The following is a 19,966-nucleotide window of genomic DNA, read 5'->3' on the forward strand; positions in this document are numbered from 1 at the left end:
GGTTTAGGGGTTAATAACTTTATTATAGTGGCGGCGGCAGATTAGGGGTTAATACATTTAATAGGCTATGAGGGCTATGGCGGTTTAGGGGTTAATACTTGAATAGGTTAATTGCATTGTGGGCTATGGCGGTTTAGGGGTTAATAATTTAGTTATTACTTGCGGTGTGGGTTTGATGGTGGATATAGGGGTTAATAGTTTAAATAGGCATATTGCCTTGTGGGGGGTTGTCTGTCAAGGGGTTAATACATTTAATATTAGTAATGAGAGGGGGGATTGCGGATATAGGGGTTTTACGTGTCGGGCTTATTTTTGGGAGGCGTGTTAGACTTTTACAGGAGATTTGTTATTTTCTTTACTTTTCTTAGGCGCCGGCAGTTTCTAAAGTGCCGTAAGTCACTGGCGACTCCAGAAATTTGTATTTACGCTCATTTCTGGACATGGCTAGTTTATCCGACTTACGGCACTTTATGAACTGCCGGTGGGGTTTATGTAATACCCCGATGTGCGAGGTGAAATTACGGGGGGCGCAGGTTCCCACGCTTGCGCCGAAACCTGCACCGTATATTTGATTGCGCCCTAGATCTGTAACCATTTGACAGTCAAGTTACAGATTGATGTTAAAGTTTTTTGTTTATGGTACCTTTGCCTGAGATTTTTTCCATTCATAATAAAAAATGGAAAGTATGCTTATTTAGAGTGACTAATAAAAAATATTACTATCCAGCCATTTTCCTAAACTATTTTAAATTTCCACTCTAGTTTTACAAGGAACATTTTCAATTCAATTTTTTTTATTTTTGTGCCATAGTAGAAAAATATGTGAAGCCCCCATAGATTAAGATCTATCTATCTATCTATCTATCTATCTATCTATATCTATTCTGTCTAATATATCTATATATCTATCTATCCATCCATGTAAGAAACAGAAAGACTCTAATGCAGTTTAATATAATCTCACATATTCCCCAGGTGTCTTTGTTAATCATTTGTATCAGTCACACTTTTAGTGGCCTTTCATGACACTTTTTTTTTTGTAAAAGAAAAGTTAGGTGGCATTACAAAGGGCAATAGATGTATCATACAGAAACACTTGTCATGCCGGAAAGAGCAGGGATTGAAAAAAGGGCAATTACTGTATATATTTCATTAAATTGTTACCCGATGATTGCTTTTAAGTGGACATCTTAATAGGACCTCAAGTACAAAGGAGTTTAACAAGCTATTTAATCCCAATTATACAATGACAGGTCACCAGGGCAATTAGAATTTAGATGGCTTTTCTTTTAATTCACAGGAGATTTTATTAAAGGGTAACACCTCAAAGCTACTCTGCTATATTTTAAGAGGTCTGATACATGACTTTAGATTGAATAGCCTTCCCTTGGGATTTATTTGGTTTGGATAAAATTCAGCTTGTACTGATTCAGATTTCCTGTACAGAAACAAAGTGAGAATCAGCCATGGACTGTGGATGAAAAAAAAAAACTATATATATATATATATATATATATATATATATATATATATATATATATATATATAGATAGATATATAGATAGATAGATAGATAGATAGATAGATAGATAGATATTGATAGATAGATAGATATTGATAGATAGATAGATATTGATAGATAGATATTGATAGATAGATATTGATAGATATTGATAGATATTGATAGATATATATATATAACACCACATTTTGAAAGCCCAAAACTATTTTCCCCACAATAATTGGAATATTTAAGCCAGGGTAGATGTTAGATACACTTTAAGTTGGCTGGAGAAGTTTTCCCTCTAAATATATCCATAAAAATACATAGATTCTTAACATCAGTAAATTATAACAGCACATCTGTGCACAGAGGCACATTAAAGAGTCATTAAACAAAAATAAAGCTATTGTGCATAATAAAGAGGAGACATAAAAAAAGAGAATATTTTTCATTGAAAAAAAATAAAATTATTAGGGGCTAGATTACAAATGGAGCGCTTATTTATTGCACGCCTGGAAACGTGCAAATTGACCGGTTTACGGGCACGCAATAAATAGCCAGCCATTACAAGCCTGACTTTTATTAATAATCATTTGAATAATGTAAACGAGTTTGGTCAAAAGATGTGCTATCTGCAAAGGGCCAACAATTAATTTAATAAAATTGACTTGTAACAAGCTGATTTACACTAATCTTTTTTCTGATTTACCAATTATAATCTGAGAAACAAATTCAGTGCAAGACTGAAAAAAGAATGTACTACCGTTACAGTGTTTTTAATTGTGTGTACATTTATAATTTCTTTTTATTATTGCTTATTAAAAGTTAAGTTTTAAACGCCTCTATGCAGACACTACAAGTATGTGTTTTTCTGTCTACCTATGCTAGTGATCGTATATAAATTTGTTGTTGAGGGCTTTTTAAGTACATTCTTTTTTAAGTCTTGCACTGAATTTGTTTCTCATATCTACCCTTATATATGTACAGCACCCGCCCTGTACTTCATTGAACATTTTGTCTCCCATTGGGGGTCCAAATGTAATTATTTAGGGCAACAACGTTTGTAGTGCCATCTTTATTTTCTTTTCTCTTGTTTCACCAATTATAATCTGTTCAAAGACGATTTATTATTATCGGTTATTTTTAGAGCGCCACCAGATTCTGCAGCGCTATAAACAAAGGCGGAGTACAACAAAACATTTATAGGGATCAAACGGGTAGAGGGCCCTGCCAAGAGTCACACTGTTGTAGTCAGCTCTTAAGAAGGTGATCTACAAACAGCTGGACTCTTAGGCTTACATGCTGAGGGGGTTCAGGGGATAGCAATGGAGGAGAGGAACTGGTATAAAGAAAGGTTAGTGTAGGTTGTATGCATCCTTGAAGCTTTCAAAACTAGGGGAGAGTCTTGTGGAGCAAGGCAGAGAGTTCCACAAGATGGGAGCCAGTATGGAGAAGTCCTGTAAACGGGAGTGTGAGGAGGTAACAAGAGAGGAGGAGAGTAGGAGGTCATGAGCAGAGCAAAGGGGATGGGAGGGAGAGTATCTGGAGACAAGGTCTGAGATATAGGGGGGACAGTGCAGTTAAGGGCTTTGTATGTCAGAGTGAGAATTTTGTGTTTAATCCTAGAGGCAAGAGAAAGCCAGTGAAGGGATTGACAGAGAGGTGCAGCAGATGAAGATCGACGTGTAAGGAAGATGAGCCTGGCAAAGGCATTCATTATGCATTGTAACGGAGCTAGGTGGCAGCTGGGGAGACCAGAGAGGACAGAGTTGCAGTAACCGAGGCGGGAAATGATGAGAGAGTGGATTCAAATCTTAGTTGTGTCTTGTGTAAGGAAATGTCTAATTTTATAGATGTTTTTAAGGTGGAAGCGGCAGGCTTTAGCCAAGGACTGAATGTGAGGAGTGAAAGAAAGATCTAAGTCAAATGTGACCCCAAGACATCGGGCATGCGGGGTAGGGGTAATGATTGAGTTCTCGACAGTTATAGAGAGATTTGGGGTGGAGATTTTGGAAGAAGGGGGGAAAATAAGGAGCTCAGTTTTGGAGAGATTTAGCTTGAGGTAGTGAGAGGACATCCAGGAAGAGATGTGAGAAAGTTAGTGACACGGGATAGCAAGGAAGGAGATAGGTCTGGTGCAGAGAAGTAGATTTGGGTGTCGTCTGCATACAAATCATATTGGAAACCATGGGACTTAATTAGGAAACCTAGTGATGATGTGTAGATTGAGAAGAGAAGGGGACCGAGGACAGAGCCTTGCAGTTCCCTGACAGAAAGTGGTGATGGGGCAGAGGAGGCCCCAGAGAAGGCTACACTAAAGGTATGGTTTGACAGGTAGAAAGAGAACCATGAGAGGGCTGTGTCACAAATGCCGAAGGATTGGAGGGTTTGGAAGTTGTTTTGCAGAAGAGGCAGTGAGATTGTCAAGAGGGATGTTGAAGTTGCCAAGAATGAGGGCAGGGGTGTCTGAGGAGAGGAAATAAGGTAGCCAGGCAGCCAAGTGATCTAGAAATTGAGTTGAGGAGCCAGGGGATCGGTATATGTCTGCAACATGTATGGAGAGGGGAGAAAATAAGCAAATCATGTGGGTTTCAAATGAGGAAAATGTGAGGGAAGAGATGGGTTGTATTTGTTGAAAGGTGCAATGAGAGGAAAGTAAAATACCTACACCACCTCCTTGTCTATTACCAAACCTAGGAGTGTGGCTGAAGTGGAGACCCCCATGTGACAGAGCAGCAGTGGATGCTGTGTCTAGGGGAGAGAGACAGGTTTCTTTTAGGGCCAGAAGGTTGAGGGAGCAGGAGTTAAAGAGGTCATGTATAGAAGTGAGCTTGTTGCAAACAGTGCAAGAGTTATAGAGTGCACAAGTGAAAGGTGTAGTAGCTTTAGATGCAAGAGGAATGTGAGTAAAGTTGCCAGAGTTTTGTTTTCTGAGTCTATAGAATGGTACACATATGATGTGCATGGCTAGGAAGTTGTTGAGGACCAGGATTAGGGGAGATGTCACCAGCAGTTAGTAAAAGCAAGAGGGAGAGTGACATGAGATGAGATACATATTTGCAGTAATGAGACTGTTTTTGAGACGAGGTGCAAGGGGGAGAGAGAGTTTAGGAATAGGTAAAGTTCATGAGTACAAAAGTAAGGTGAGTTTAAGAGAGATGGGCTAGTGAACAGTGCAGGTTGAGAGGGAGGAGGAGTAATTGAATAATGTAGTTTGCTATAGAGACAAGAGGTAGCAAAAAGGAATATGAATATATTGAGCATTTTTACAAAAGTGGGAACCAATTAAACACATAATACACATTATTACAGCAGCAATTGCATAATTAAACAATGAGATACATAAAACATAATATTACAAAAGTACTTGCCTTGTGTCTTGCCCCTTGCCCAATCCTTGTTCAATTCCTGTATAATTCTTTTCTCAATGCCTCACTTAGAAAATGTTCACTTTAAAAATGTGAACATATGTTGTTGTAACAATGCACATTGCCCAGACAATGCACAGCCCAAGCTAATGTTAAATATATAGGCAGATAAGTCAGCTGTGTCCACTAAATTACTGTCACACCGCGCTGCTCTAGCCGTTGCTAGGGGAGCGGCGTCTCCTTCCCTGCTCGTTGCCAGGGGTTGTGTCAGATCTGGATGCGTGTGGTGCTGACATCATCGCTTCACGCTCCCCTCTTCCTGATGCAGGTCCGGATGCCTGGCGCGAATCTTTTGCCTATGTAAGTGTCAGCACAACGATCTATCACTGCCCAAGTATAGGTGTTACCTTGTGTGCTCCTGGGTGTGATAGATCGTTGTTTTCATTTAAAGCCTACTTGTGTTTGATCCCTGCCTGTCTGACTACTCTACCTGCTTTAACCCTTAAATTACTGGATTGATATACTGCTGCTGAACCCTGCCTGTCTGACTACTCTGCCTGCTATAACCCTTAACTACTGGATTGATATACTGTTGCTGAACCCTGCCTGCCTGACTACTCTGCTTATTAAACCCTGTTGTTCTGGATTGCCTATTTTTTGCTGAACCCTGCCTACCTGATCTTTCTAGTGGTGTGCCCTTGGACTGCTTTACTGTTCCCATATCCTGCCTGCCTGACCATTCTAGTGGTGTGCCCTTGGACTGCTTTTCTGTTGCCAAATCGTGCCTGCCTGACCATTCTAGTGGTTTGTCCTTGGACTGCTTTTCTGTTGCCAAAACCTGCCTGTCTGACCATTCTAGTGGTTTGCCCTTGGATTGCTCTGCTGTTGCTGCTGGAGACTGTCCAGCCTGTGCTGAGTGCCGCCTTCCTCTTCTTACTAACTTTCTCTGCTCTGGGTTGTTCCCTATCATTCCGGCTCGACGACGGGATAACAAGACTACTGGCCGAGTTCGGTCTGATAGAGGAATATCCCACAAGCTTTACAATTACTTGATTGATAAATCAAAGACAAATTAAAGGCCAATTGGAAAGTTAGATTCTGGTCTGGTCAGGGTGAGATAAGTTTGGAGGCGGTTGAAACTATGGCATAAGACAGCTATACATTTAAGAATAATAGCAAGTATTGATAAGGATTGAGCATTACATGGCAATTAACAAAACATTAGAAGTAAGACATTGGATAAAATTACAACAAATGCAGGACTAAATTAACAACCTAAAATCATTTGCTCAATATACATGTACACATACCAAAAGAGAGTTACAGGAGAGGAAAAAACACCAGACTGCAGTGAATAGTGTGCAGATTGACAGGGTCTGTATTCACGTACCAAAAGAGATTTACAGGAGAGGAAAAAACACCAGACTGCAGTGAATAGTGTGCAGATTGACAGGGTCTCTATTCACGTACCAAAAGAGAGTTACAGGAGAGGAAAAAACACCAGAGTGCAGTGAAAAGTTTGCAGATCGACAGGGACTCTATTCACGTACCAAAAGAGTTACAGGAGAGGAAAAAACACCAGACTGCAGTGAATAGTTTGCAGATTGACAGGGACTCTATTCACGTACCAAAAGAGTTACAGGAGAGGAAAAAACACCAGAGTGCAGTTAATAGTTTGCAGATTGACAGGGACTCTATTCACGTACCAAAAGAGAGTTACAGGAGAGGAAAAAACACCAGAGTGCAGTGAATAGTTTGCAGATTGACAGGGACTCTATTCACGTACCAAAAGAGACTTACAGGAGAGGAAAAAACACCAGACTGCAGTAAATAGTTTGCAGATTGACAGGGACTCTATTCACGTACCAAATGAGAGTTAAAGGAGAGGAAAAATCACCAGAGTGCAGTGAATAGTTTGCAGATTGACAGCGACTCTATTCACGTACCAAAAGAGAGTTACAGGAGAGGAAAAAACACCAGACTGCAGTGAATAGTTTGCAGATTGACAGGGTCTCTATTCACGTACCAAAAGAGAGTTACAGGAGAGGAAAAAACACCAGAGTGCAGTGAATAGTTTGCAGATTGACAGGGACTCTATTCACGTACCAAAAGAGTTACAGGAGAGGAAAAAACACCAGAGTGCAGTGAATAGTTTGCAGATTGACAGGGACTCTATTCACGTACCAAAAGAGACTTACAGGAGAGGAAAAAACACCAGACTGCAGTAAATAGTTTGCAGATTGACAGGGACTTTATTCACGTACCAAAAGAGAGTTACAGGAGAGGAAAAAACACCAGAGTGCAGTTAATAGTTTGCAGATTGACAGGGACTCTATTCACATACCTGAAAGCAGAAGAGAGAGAATAGGGTTAGCTTTATGTAGTGTGCATTTCTTCAGCAGATGTCAATAGGCAGCATGTTGTCTTAATAAGCAGCACTGTGGTGAGTACTAAGTGTAATTCTTGTATAATTCTTTTCTTAATGCCTCACTTATAAAATGTTCCCTTCAAAAATGTGAACATATGTTGTTGTAACAATGCACACTGCCCAGGCAATGCACAGCCCAGATGATTTTACTAGCTCTGTCTATCTAAATCAACTAAAACCAATTTTGAAACTAACTTACAAGTCACTTGAGTTAAAATTTATTAGTTTGGTTTTCTGGATATAACAAGTTAGTCTCAAGTTGTTCCTTAGCAGATAACCAACTAGCACTACTAGCATAAACCAACTTAATTACACCTGACTTAACCTTTGCTGAATAGCTTTTATTTATCAGTTTCCATGGGGTCCAAAGTCCAGCATTTGTAAATGGGCAGCTTGGTTAAACCTTTTCAAATTGATTTCAAAACTAGAAGGAAGTGCTTGTTGATGCAGACTCATCCCAAGGGAAAGATACCTTATGGATAATAAGAACAATTCCCATATCTTTATTGGTGTTTGGGCACACCTCACAAGCTTTAAAACAAAAAGTTGTATTTCAAATACAAGAAGATCTAGATTAAAAAAACATGTAAAGCATTTATTCAAGTGTTAATTCTGATTATTCTATTCTCATACATAATAGTCCTTAAGTTTTTGATTGAATAAATAATTTTACCTTTAGGCCAATAAGGTCCGTGCATAGAGTAGCAGATTTGGGGAAGATGTCGGGGCGGCACTTTTTGATGCTCTGCTCACTGTTTCCTGCCCTTTTGGCCCTCCAGGGTCACTGTGTTTCCTGGCCACTCCTGGTGGTCATGAGACTGCACAGCTGTATTTAGCCATGAAGCATGGCAGGGCTGGGTTGGGACTCGCTACTGGAGCAAATGGCGACCCATAGTAAGCATAGCCGGATAAAGTGGCGCAGTGAGTGCCATTTGCAGCAGGGATTTTCTTGGTTATACACTGCTGGAAGCATGGATACGTTGCTGATGACACTACACGCTGTACCATCCAGCAGCTTTTTCAGGATACAGGATTGAACTATTTGGGTGTTCTGCAGTGCACAGCAGATGTCACTGGCAACTAAGGAGTTAAAAGCTTGGTAAAATGCTCTTTGCAGCTCTGCATCTACCTGTGAGTACAGTTGACTGCTGTTAATTACACTGGGCTAGGCTTTGAATGCAATTCTAGGGGGCTTATTCTGGGATTTCTGAAATAACTAGGGGGGCTTGGCTGGTTTTGGGCAGGAGATTGCTGGAGATAATTAGGAGGTTGGCTGGTTTTGGGCAGAGGGTTGCTGGCGATATATAGGAGGCTTGCAGGTTTTGGGCTGGGGGGATTTGTCTGGTTCTGAGCAGGGGTTGCTGAAAATAACTGAGGTCTTTTCTGGTTTTGGGCAGGGGTTGCTGAAAATAACTGGGGTCTTGGCTGGTTTTGGGCAGGGGGTTGCTGGCAATAACTGGCGTCTTGGCTGGTTTTGGGCAGGGGATTGCTGGCTTTAACTGGGGTCTTGCTGGTTTTGGGCAGGGATTTGCTGGCAATAACTGGGGTCTTGGCTGGTTTTGGGCAGGGGGTTGCTGGCAATAACTGGCGTCTTGGCTGGTTTTGGGCAGGGGATTGCTGGCTTTAACTGTGGTCTTGCTGGTTTTGGGCAGGGATTTGCTGGCAATAACTGGGGTCTTAGCTGGTTTTGGGCAGGGGGTTGCTAGCTGTAACTGGGGGGCTTTCCTAATTTTGGGAAGGGATTTGCTAGCAAGTATTGGCGTCTTGGCTTGTTTTGTGCAGGAGGTTGCTGGCTATAACTGGGGTCTTGCTGGTTTTGCGCAGGGATTTGCTGGATATAACTGGGGGGCTTGTCTGGTTTTGGGAAGAGATTTGTTGGAAATAACTAGGGACTTGGCTGGTTTGGGGCAGGGGGTTGCAGGCTATAACTAGGGGTTTCAAACTCCTCTTCTCTCCTTTCCCTCCCTCCCTTCCCTCCTCTCCCTCCCTTTTCTCATCTCATATCTCCCTCCACTCCTTCCCTTCTCTCCCTCATTTCCCATCTCTCCCCTCCTCCTTTCTCTTCCCTCCTCTCCACTCATTTACTTTAGAAATTCCATGAAAAATGAAGAAGAAAAAAATGTCATGCTACACTCTGACCAAAGATTTTTATGGCTTAAATGGCCTAAAACCTGGGGGTGGAAAACAGACTTTTGAGTGCCTAGGGCAGCACGAAACCTAAATACATTGGTGTACTGTTAAGTAGTTTTGTCTAAAACATTTTCTGTGGCATAAAATATTGCCTTTGACTGTTTTTAGAAGACGTAAATTTTCTTAAAAATCACATTTTAAAAATAAAACATTAAAAATAAAATTCACTTGCATTGTGGGATAGTAAATAAATACATCATTGTTTTTATTCAATCCCCGTCCAGGTAATACATTTTTGTGTGTAAGTAGTGCATAGGTAGAGATTTATGTGGTTGTTAAGAAACTGTTGAAAGCCTTACCATTTTAAAACCACTGTGGGATAACATGGCATATAAATGTAACTGATAGCTTTGACAGTTTAGGGTGGAGAAGTAAAAATTGCTTTTTTAGGTTGTAGTAAAACTTTAATAAATTACAGTTTGTTATGTTCAGTGGTTTAAGATATTTTAGGTTAGACTAAAAACTCTACCCGGGGAGAATTAGAAGTGATTAGCGCTGTTAATTATGTATGGAACAGAGAGCGTGACCTTGAAAATTGGTTGCTGTAGGTTATTGGGAGGGACATGGCTGAGGAAATAACAATGTAAGTCCTACATGTTATATAATTGTTGGTTTGTCTGTAATAATAAACAATACAATTATTTGTCGAAATTTTAATGTCTTGACTTTATTTTGCATATTAAAACTGAGATATTTAGAATTTCTGCTTCAATATTTTTAATACCTGCTAAATATGAGGTAACAGTATATTATTATTATTAATAATAATAATAATAATTATAATAATAATAATAATAATATAACTTGTAGTTGATTACATCTGTAAGTGGTTGTACAATACATAGATGACACTTACATATATACATTGTCAGATACAGCAAGAATGGCCAGACTCAACAGTACAAAAGGTTGATTTAATCTATACTAGCATAGATTTATACTAAAATGGACAAGCTACTTGCTTAAATAAAAGACTGTATCCGCTTACCAGAGTCTAACCAACAGGTGCTTACATTTAAAAAAAAATGTTGAAGGGAAAATAAAATGCTGTAATGTGTTAGAGCATTTTATTATTGCATAATTGATTTCATATAACCGCAAATGGGTTGTCGTCTCCAGAACAGCAATGCACTACCAGGAGCAGATGAACATATTGGGGGAACCAATGACTAGAGGCATATGTGTGTAGCCATCAGTCAGCAGTTCCCAGTAGTACATTGCTTCTTCTGAGCATACCTAGGTATGCTTTTGAACAAAGGATGCCAAGAGAACAAAGAATATTTGATAATAGAAATAAATTAAAAGGTCTCTTAAAATCGCATGCTCTGTCTGATCTATGATAGTTTAATTTTGACATCCATGTCCCTTTAAACATATTAAAATCTGCAAGTTTTATAGTTGGTCATTTGTTTTTCCTTTCAGAATATTACTATACACAATGCAGTTGGAGGTATGAGTGGGCCCGGGACACACCAGCTCTCTAATAGCAGAATGCCAAACCATGATACCAGCGTTGTAATCCAGCAAGCAATGCCCTCTCCGCAGTCCAGCTCAGTCATCACACAAGCACCTTCCACAAACCGACAGATTGGGTAAGTACAGTGAAACATCTACATATTAGTTTCTGTTATACATTTTGATAAAAATGTAGACATGAGCATCAAAATAATTTCCTGTCAAATAAATATGGTTCTCATTTGAAAGAATATTTAATTGTCCTACTAAATACAACAATCAAGTGGATATTTTGGTAAAAAGCAGGTGTTTTAGGTGAGATGATATAAAAATGTCTTTTTTTCAGAATGAAGAATGATTTAAATGATTTTCTTTATTATGGATTTTTTTTTTATTCTGCAGAAAATGGGGAACATCTGTTGATAAAAGTGTATTACCTATAAACTAGAATCAGATTGTTTTAGATTATTTTTTAAAGCTAATTATAGTCATAAATTGGCGATGTTTATTATATTTTTTTGTTTAGTCTCTCTAAGATTAATTAATTGATTAATTAATTAACACAGTATAAATGGAATCCTCTATCTAAAAAACTATTGATCACATGCAGTACACATTTAAATTAAATTAGCTAAAATATAACATGTTATTCCTACACAAAGATAGCATCTGTGCACATGATGTAAAATGTTTCTGTATTTTCCGATTCTTTTTATTTTTTGTCCTTATAAACAATATCATGGATTAGAAAGACTTATTATTTTTACTATGTACCATAGGAGGAGAAACAAAATAAAAATGTGTTTTTTTTTAATGTATGCCTCTTACAGTTGTAACGTGAGCAATGAGCATGAAAGGCATAAAACTTGGAAAGTTGTCCTCTCGTTTCCATTCCTTCCCAAAACACATTAAAACCAAAACATTTGGGAATAAGTAGTATACTAATTTCAAAAGTGAATTTCTTAGTGGTCTCTGGGGAATGTATCTTTTAACATACATTTTATATTAAGGATTGCACATAACACTTTGTATAGCGCCATATTGTAGTAATATTCTGATTTTATCACGGCCTCAAATATTTAAGTGTCAAAGTATGGCCAAGCCACCTGCAAATGTTTGAGATGGCATCATTCCAACAAAAACAGCTAGCAGTAATGAAAGTCTTCTTTCAGGCTAGGCTCTGCGTTCTGCTCCAGCAGGAGATTGGGATCCACCTGTGCCCACGCAGAGCTTGAATCGCTAGGCGTGGTGAAGTGTTCACAGATGGAGGTCTCTTGGGGATATTGTCATTTGTCCTCCTCTTCTTTCCTTTTAACTTACCGTATTTCTTTTTGTGTTTCTGCCCACCACACAAATCATCTTCAGCCCTCCTGTTATTGAATTGCCTTGGTAAATGTTTTTTTAAAAAGTCATCAATAAGTAAAAATGGTCTGTAAATGTGAAGTTACCTAAAATATGTATTAATTATAAAAAATATTAAATGCTATAAAATTGAATTTACTGAGAAAGGAAAAAATAAATAATTGTAAGTAATTTAAAAGTTTTATTATTATGGTTATTTTTTTCAGCATTGTCATTATTCATTAACAGATTACACAATACAAAACAATAGAAATGCAATGATGGAAATTAATGCAAATATTGTTAATTTTTTATTATTATTCTTTGTAAAGTTTCAACAGGCTTCACAGCTGTGTAAAAAAGAAAATAACACAAGTTGGGAGATACATATAATAATATAACATCAGTTTAGGACAGTTTAGGAGACCAGGAGAGATTAGTTTAAATAACTTGCAGATTTGTATTTTTAATTTTCCATTCCCTTGTGCATATTTTAATTTTACTATCAGAAAATAATTAATTAATGTAATTTTATATATTTTTAATATTTAATTTATGTATTTATTGACTCTAGAATTAAATATAGAGAAATATGCAAAAGTTTACATGAAAGCTACATTTGTCTCTAGGAACTATATATATATATATTTATATATTTATATATATATATGTATATGTGTCTATATATATGTATATGTGTCTATATATATTTATATGTGTCTATATATGTGTGTATATATATATATATATATATATATATATATGTATATATATATATATATATATATACAGTATCTCACAAAAGTGAGTACACCCTCACATATGTATATGTGTCTATATATATTTATATGTGTCTATATATGTGTATATATATATATATATATACAGTATCTCACAAAAGTGAGTACACCCTCACATTTTTGTAAATAGTTTATTATTTCTTTTCATGTGACAACACTGAAGAAATGACACTTTGCTACAATGTAAAGTAGTGAGTGTACAGCCTGTATAACAGTGTACATTTCCTGTCCCCTCAAAATAACTCAACACACAGCCATTAATGTCTAAACCGTTGGCAACAAAAGTGAGTACACCCCTAAGTGGAAATGTCCAAATTGGGCCCAAAGTGTCAATATTTTGTGTGGCCACCATTATTTTCCAGCATTGCCTTAACCCTCTTGGTTATGATGATTGGTTACAATTGTCTTGAAAAAGGCCTTGCATTAGGCCGAAAGGCGTCGACAGTTGGTAAGCACATTTTCAACAAGCTTTTATCCTTTTGTACATCTACACTATGTCTTCTTCATTTTTCTTTTTAGGATTTTTTTGATTATTTTTATAAGGTCACTGAGCACCATTAGGACCATTTTGGAGGAACATTCACTTCGTTTTTAATTTTTTATACCTTTTTATAATTTTTTATACCTTTTTTATATATATTTTTTACATATATTTTATGCGCACATTTTTTCACATTTTTTCTATTTTTATTTGTTTTTTGTGTCTTAACACCCAGACACCCACCACTATTTGCTTTCTTCATTTTTGCAGTGTTAGTTTTTTATTCCACCAGCAGCACCATTTGGATGTTTATTTGACATTTGGACTACACACTATTTGGAGTACTTGTTGACACTTGGACACTGGATTTTCTTCTGTTTGACATTAATCACGCCACTGGACACTATTCCTCTAATTGGTATACCTATCTCACCTCCATCCATCATTTGCCTATCTTATTTATGATTCCATATTTATATCAACTGTTGTTTTTAATATTCTAGCATTTCAGTTGCTTTTTATGTACATTGTTTAGGACGCTTTATTTATTTTATTTTATTTCTGATTAGCCTTTTACCTTTTGTATAAGTATATTTCTCTATTGCATAATATGTATTAAATAATATTTACTACATTCCCTGCCACCTAGGAGTTTTATATCTTGACCCACCACTGTACCTTATCACCTCTGCCTTCTCAGGCGCTTTATACATTCTACCACTGAATACTGCCCTGAGGCCCAGTCTCCGAAGGAAGGGGGATCATGCTCTGCTTCAGTATGTCACCGTACATGTTGGCATTCATGGTTCCCTCAATGAACTGTAGCTCCCCAGTGCCGGCAGCACTCATGCAGGGCCAGATCATGACACTTCCACCACCATGCTTGACTGTAGACAAGACACATTTGTCTTTGTACTCCTCACCTGGTTTCCGCAAACACACGCTTGACATCATCTGAACCAAATAAGTTTATCTTGGTCTCATCGGACCACAGGATATGGTTACAGTAATCCATGTCCTTAGTCTGCTTGCCTTCAGCAAACTGTTTGCAGGCTTTCTTGTGCACCATCTTTAGAAGAGGCTTCCTTCTGGGACGACAGCCATGCAGACCAATTTGATGCAATGTGCGGCGTATGGTCTGAGCCCTGACAGGCTGACCCCCCACCCCTTCAACCTCTGCAGCAATGCTGGCAGCACTCATACGTTTATTTTCCAAAGACAACCTCTGGATATGACGCTGAGCATGTGCACTCAACTTCTTTTCTCGACCATGACGAGGCCTGTTCTGAGTGGAACCTGACCTGTGAAACCACTGTATGGTCTTGCCCACCGTACTGCAGCTCAGTTTCAGGGTCTTGGCAATCTTCTTAAAGCCTAGGCCATCTTTATGTAGAGCAATAATTCTTTTTTCAGATCCTCAAAGAGTTCTTTGCCATGAAGTGCCATGTTGAACTTACAGTGACCAGTATGAGAGAGTGTGAGAGCGATAACACCAAATTTAACACACCTGCTCCCCATTCACACCTGAGACCTTGTAACACTAACGAGTCACATGACACCGGAGAGGGAAAATGTCTAATCCCAACTTGAACATTTCCACTTAGGGGTGTACTCACTTTTGTTGCCAACGGTTTAGACATTATTGGCTGTGTGCTGAGGTATTTTTAGGGGACAGCAAATTTACACTGATATACAGGCTGTACACTCACTACTTTACATTGTAGCAAAGTGTCATTTCTTCAGTGTTGTCACATGAAAAGATATAATAAAATATTTACAAAAATGTGAGGGGTGTACTCACTTTTGTGAGATACTGTATATATGTATATATATATGGGTGTGTGTATGTATATATATATATATATATATATATATATATATATATATGTATATAGTGGGGAGAAAATCACTATTATAAGAGTGATGATCAGCCAGCCATTATGTTGGTGGTTCCCTTGGTGGGGTTCCCTGGAGACACCTGTGATGAAAAGTGAAAACTATTTAGAGAAATTAACTATAAGCAACATATTTCTACACTACAATTTCAGAGAATGAAAAATGGATATATGGGTATTTACAATTGTAGCCTGAATAATTTAAAAATAACATAGTTTTATACATTCTTGGAAATCCCGGAGACCTGATATTTGGTGATGAAATTTGTATGAATAGTTTACTATTTTCATATTTTCCTTTGTATGCCTCATTAGCTTGGTCCTGCTTTTGAAACAAAATATGATGAGGAATCAAGCATTTATATAATTTGATCCTATGATATCATTATGTGGTCAATCAAACATAAACCTTCTGCCTTTGGGATTCACAAAAGTAATACATGATGTAATTTGTAGGGATGGGCAAATGTTTTGGCACAGTTGTTTATAGCAATGAGTGTTGGTCCATTCTAAACAAATGTTCTATGTTTGCCAAACATTCTAAGATTTGCTTTTCAAATTAGTGTTAGAATGAGCTATTTTATCCATTTGATTTAAAGAAAATACATTTGAAATTGAGAAACTAACATTTGATTTTTATTTGAATGTTAGTTTTTCTAGATTTGAATTTCAGTGTATGCGTATGAGAATTAACATTCCAGTATCACATCTGCTATTTTCCTTTGGAATGTAAGTTTGTAAATATTTGTCTATTCTTAGCATTTGGAATAAAATTGACATTATTTCTAATTACAATATTTTTATTATTATTTTTTCCTTTTTTTTTCTTGTAACCTTTTTTTTTAATTATTATTTTGAAATAACTTTTACCCAACTTGGCTATATGTACAAATGAGACATTTTATAAAACGAAAATATGACTTAAATAATTTTGTGTTGATGTTCTTTAAAGGGATATGAAACCCAAAATATTTCTTTCATGGTTAAAGGACCAGTCAACACAGTAGATTTGCATAATCAACATATACAAGATAACAAGACAATGCAATAGCACTTAGCCTGAACTTCAAATGAGTAGTAGATTTTTTTTCTGACAATTTTAAAAGTTATGTCTTTTTCCACTCCCCCTGTACCATGTGACAGCCATCAGCCAATCACAAATGCATACACATACCATGTGACAGCCATCAGCCATTCACAAATGCATACACACTTATTCTTGCACATGCTCAGTAGGAGCTGGTGACTCAAAAAGTTAAAATATAAAAAGACCGTGCACATTTAGGCCTAGATTTAGAGTTCGGCGGTAGCCGTCAAAACCAGCGTTAGAGGCTCCTAACGCTGGTTTTGGCCGCCCGCTGGTATTTGGAGTCAGTGATTAAAGGGTCTAACGCTCACTTTACAGCCGCGACTTTTCCATACCGCAGATCCCCCTACGCCATTTGCGTAGCCTATCTTTTCAATGGGATCTTTCTAACGCTGGTATTTAGAGTCGTTTCTGCAGTGAGCGTTAGAGCTCTAACGACAAGATTCCAGCCGCCTGAAAAAAGCAGGAGTTAAGAGCTTTCTGGCTAACGCCGGTTTATAAAGCTCTTAACTACTGTACCCTAAAGTACACTAACACCCATAAACTACCTATGTACCCCTAAACCGAGGTCCCCCCACATCGCCGCCACTCGAATAAAATTTTTAACCCCTAATCTGCCGACCGCCACCTACGTTATACTTATGTACCCCTAATCTGCTGCCCCTAACCCCGCCGACCCCTATATTATATTTATTAACCCCTAACTTGCCCCCCACAACGTCGCCGCAAGCTACTTAAAATAATTAACCCCTAATCTTCCGACCGCAAATCGCCGCCACCTACGTTATCGCTATGTACCCCTAATCTGCTGCCCCTAACATCGCCGACCCCTATGTTATATTTATTAACCCCTAATCTGCCCCCCACAACGTCGCCGACACCTGCCTACACTTATTAACCCCTAATCTGCCGAGCGGACCTGAGCGCTACTATAATAAAGTTATTAACCCCTAATCCGCCTCACTAACCCTATCATAAATAGTATTAACCCCTAATCTGCCCTCCCTAACATCGCCGACACCTACCTTCAATTATTAACCCCTAATCTGCCGACCGGAGCTCACCGCTATTCTAATAAATGTATTAACCCCTAAAGCTAAGTCTAACCCTAACACTAACACCCCCCTAAGTTAAATATAATTTTTATCTAACGAAATAAATTAACTCTTATTAAATAAATGATTCCTATTTAAAGCTAAATACTTACCTGTAAAATAAATCCTAATATAGCTACAATATAAATTACATTTATATTATAGCTATTTTAGGATTAATATTTATTTTACAGGTAACTTTGTATTTATTTTAACCAGGTACAATAGCTATTAAATAGTTAAGAACTATTTAATAGTTACCTAGTTAAAATAATTACAAATTTACCTGTAAAATAAATCCTAACCTAAGATATAATTAAACCTAACACTACCCTATCAATAAAATAATTAAATAAACTACCTACAATTACCTACAATTAACCTAACACTACACTATCAATAAATTAATTAAACACAATTGCTACAAATAAATACAATTAAATAAACTATCTAAAGTACAAAAAATAAAAAAGAACTAAGTTACAGAAAATAAAAAAATATTTACAAACATAAGAAAAATATTACAACAATTTTAAACTAATTACACCTACTCTAAGCCCCCTAATAAAATAACAAAGACCCCCAAAATAAAAAATTCCCTACCCTATTCTAAAATACAAAAATTACAAGCTCTTTTACCTTACCAGCCCTGAACAGGGCCCTTTGCGGGGCATGCCCCAAGAATTTCAGCTCTTTTGCCTGTAAAAAAAACATACAATAACCCCCCCCCAACATTACAACCCACCACCCACATACCCCTAATCTAACCCAAACCCCCTTAAATAAACCTAACACTAATCCCCTGAAGATCTTCCTACCTTGTCTTCACCATCCAGGTATCACCGATCCGTCCTGGCTCCAAGATCTTCATCCAACCCAAGCGGGGGTTGGCGATCCATAATCCGGTGCTCCAAAGTCTTCCTCCTATCCGGCAAGAAGAGGACATCCGGACCGGCAAACATCTTCTCCAAGCGGCATCTTCTATGTTCTTCCATCCGATGACGACCGGCTCCATCTTGAAGACCTCCAGCGCGGATCCATCCTCTTCTTCCGACGACTAGACGACGAATGACGGTTCCTTTAAGGGACGTCATCCAAGATGGCGTCCCTCGAATTCCGATTGGCTGATAGGATTCTATCAGCCAATCGGAATTAAGGTAGGAATTTTCTGATTGGCTGATGGAATCAGCCAATCAGAATCAAGTTCAATCCGATTGGCTGATCCAATCAGCCAATCAGATTGAGCTTGCATTCTATTGGCTGTTCCGATCAGCCAATACAATGCGAGCTCAATCTGATTGGCTGATTGGATCAGCCAATCGGATTGAACTTGATTCTGATTGGCTGATTCCATCAGCCAATCAGAAAATTCCTACCTTAATTCCGATTGGCTGATAGAATCCTATCAGCCAATCGGAATTCGAGGGACGCCATCTTGGATGACGTCCCTTAAAGGAACCGTCATTCGTCGTCTAGTCGTCGGACGAAGAGGATGGATCCGCGCGGGAGGTCTTCAAGATGGAGCCGGTCGTCATCGGATGGAAGAACATAGAAGATGCCGCTTGGAGAAGATGTTTGCCGGTCCGGATGTCCTCTTCTTGCCGGATAGGAGGAAGACTTTGGAGCACCGGATTATGGATCGCCAACCCCCGCTTGGGTTGGATGAAGATCTTGGAGCCAGGACGGATCGGTGATACCTGGATGGTGAAGACAAGGTAGGAAGATCTTCAGGGGATTAGTGTTAGGTTTATTTAAGGGGGTTTGGGTTAGATTAGGGGTATGTGGGTGGTGGGTTGTAATGTTGGGGGGGGGTTATTGTATGTTTTTTTTACAGGCAAAAGAGCTGAAATTCTTGGGGCATGCCCCGCAAAGGGCCCTGTTCAGGGCTGGTAAGGTAAAAGAGCTTGTAATTTTTGTATTTTAGAATAGGGTAGGGAATTTTTTATTTTGGGGGTCTTTGTTATTTTATTAGGGGGCTTAGAGTAGGTGTAATTAGTTTAAAATTGTTGTAATATTTTTCTTATGTTTGTAAATATTTTTTTATTTTCTGTAACTTAGTTCTTTTTTATTTTTTGTACTTTAGCTAGTTTATTTAATTGTATTTATTTGTAGCAATTGTGTTTAATTAATTTATTGATAGTGTAGTGTTAGGTTAATTGTAGGTAATTGTAGGTAGTTTATTTAATTATTTTATTGATAGGGTAGTGTTAGGTTTAATTATAACTTAGGTTAGGATTTATTTTACAGGTAAATTTGTAATTATTTTAACTAGGTAACTATTAAATAGTTCTTAACTATTTAATAGCTATTGTACCTGGTTAAA

The 19,966-nt window shown here is 37.9% G+C and overlaps 1 protein-coding gene across 1 annotated transcript in view; it reads left to right on the top strand.

Moving 5' to 3' along the window:
* CREB5 (cAMP responsive element binding protein 5) overlaps window positions 1-19,966 on the top strand; it is an 823,361-nt gene that overhangs the window by 309,622 nt on the left and 493,773 nt on the right. The window contains exon 5 of the mRNA XM_053714186.1: window positions 10,913-11,082. Coding sequence (XP_053570161.1) covers window positions 10,913-11,082 — 170 coding nt within the window. The remainder of the gene's footprint in view (window positions 1-10,912; window positions 11,083-19,966) is intronic.

The sequence above is a fragment of the Bombina bombina genome, chromosome 5, assembly GCF_027579735.1.
Source record: "Bombina bombina isolate aBomBom1 chromosome 5, aBomBom1.pri, whole genome shotgun sequence".
Lineage (NCBI taxonomy): Eukaryota > Metazoa > Chordata > Amphibia > Anura > Bombinatoridae > Bombina > Bombina bombina.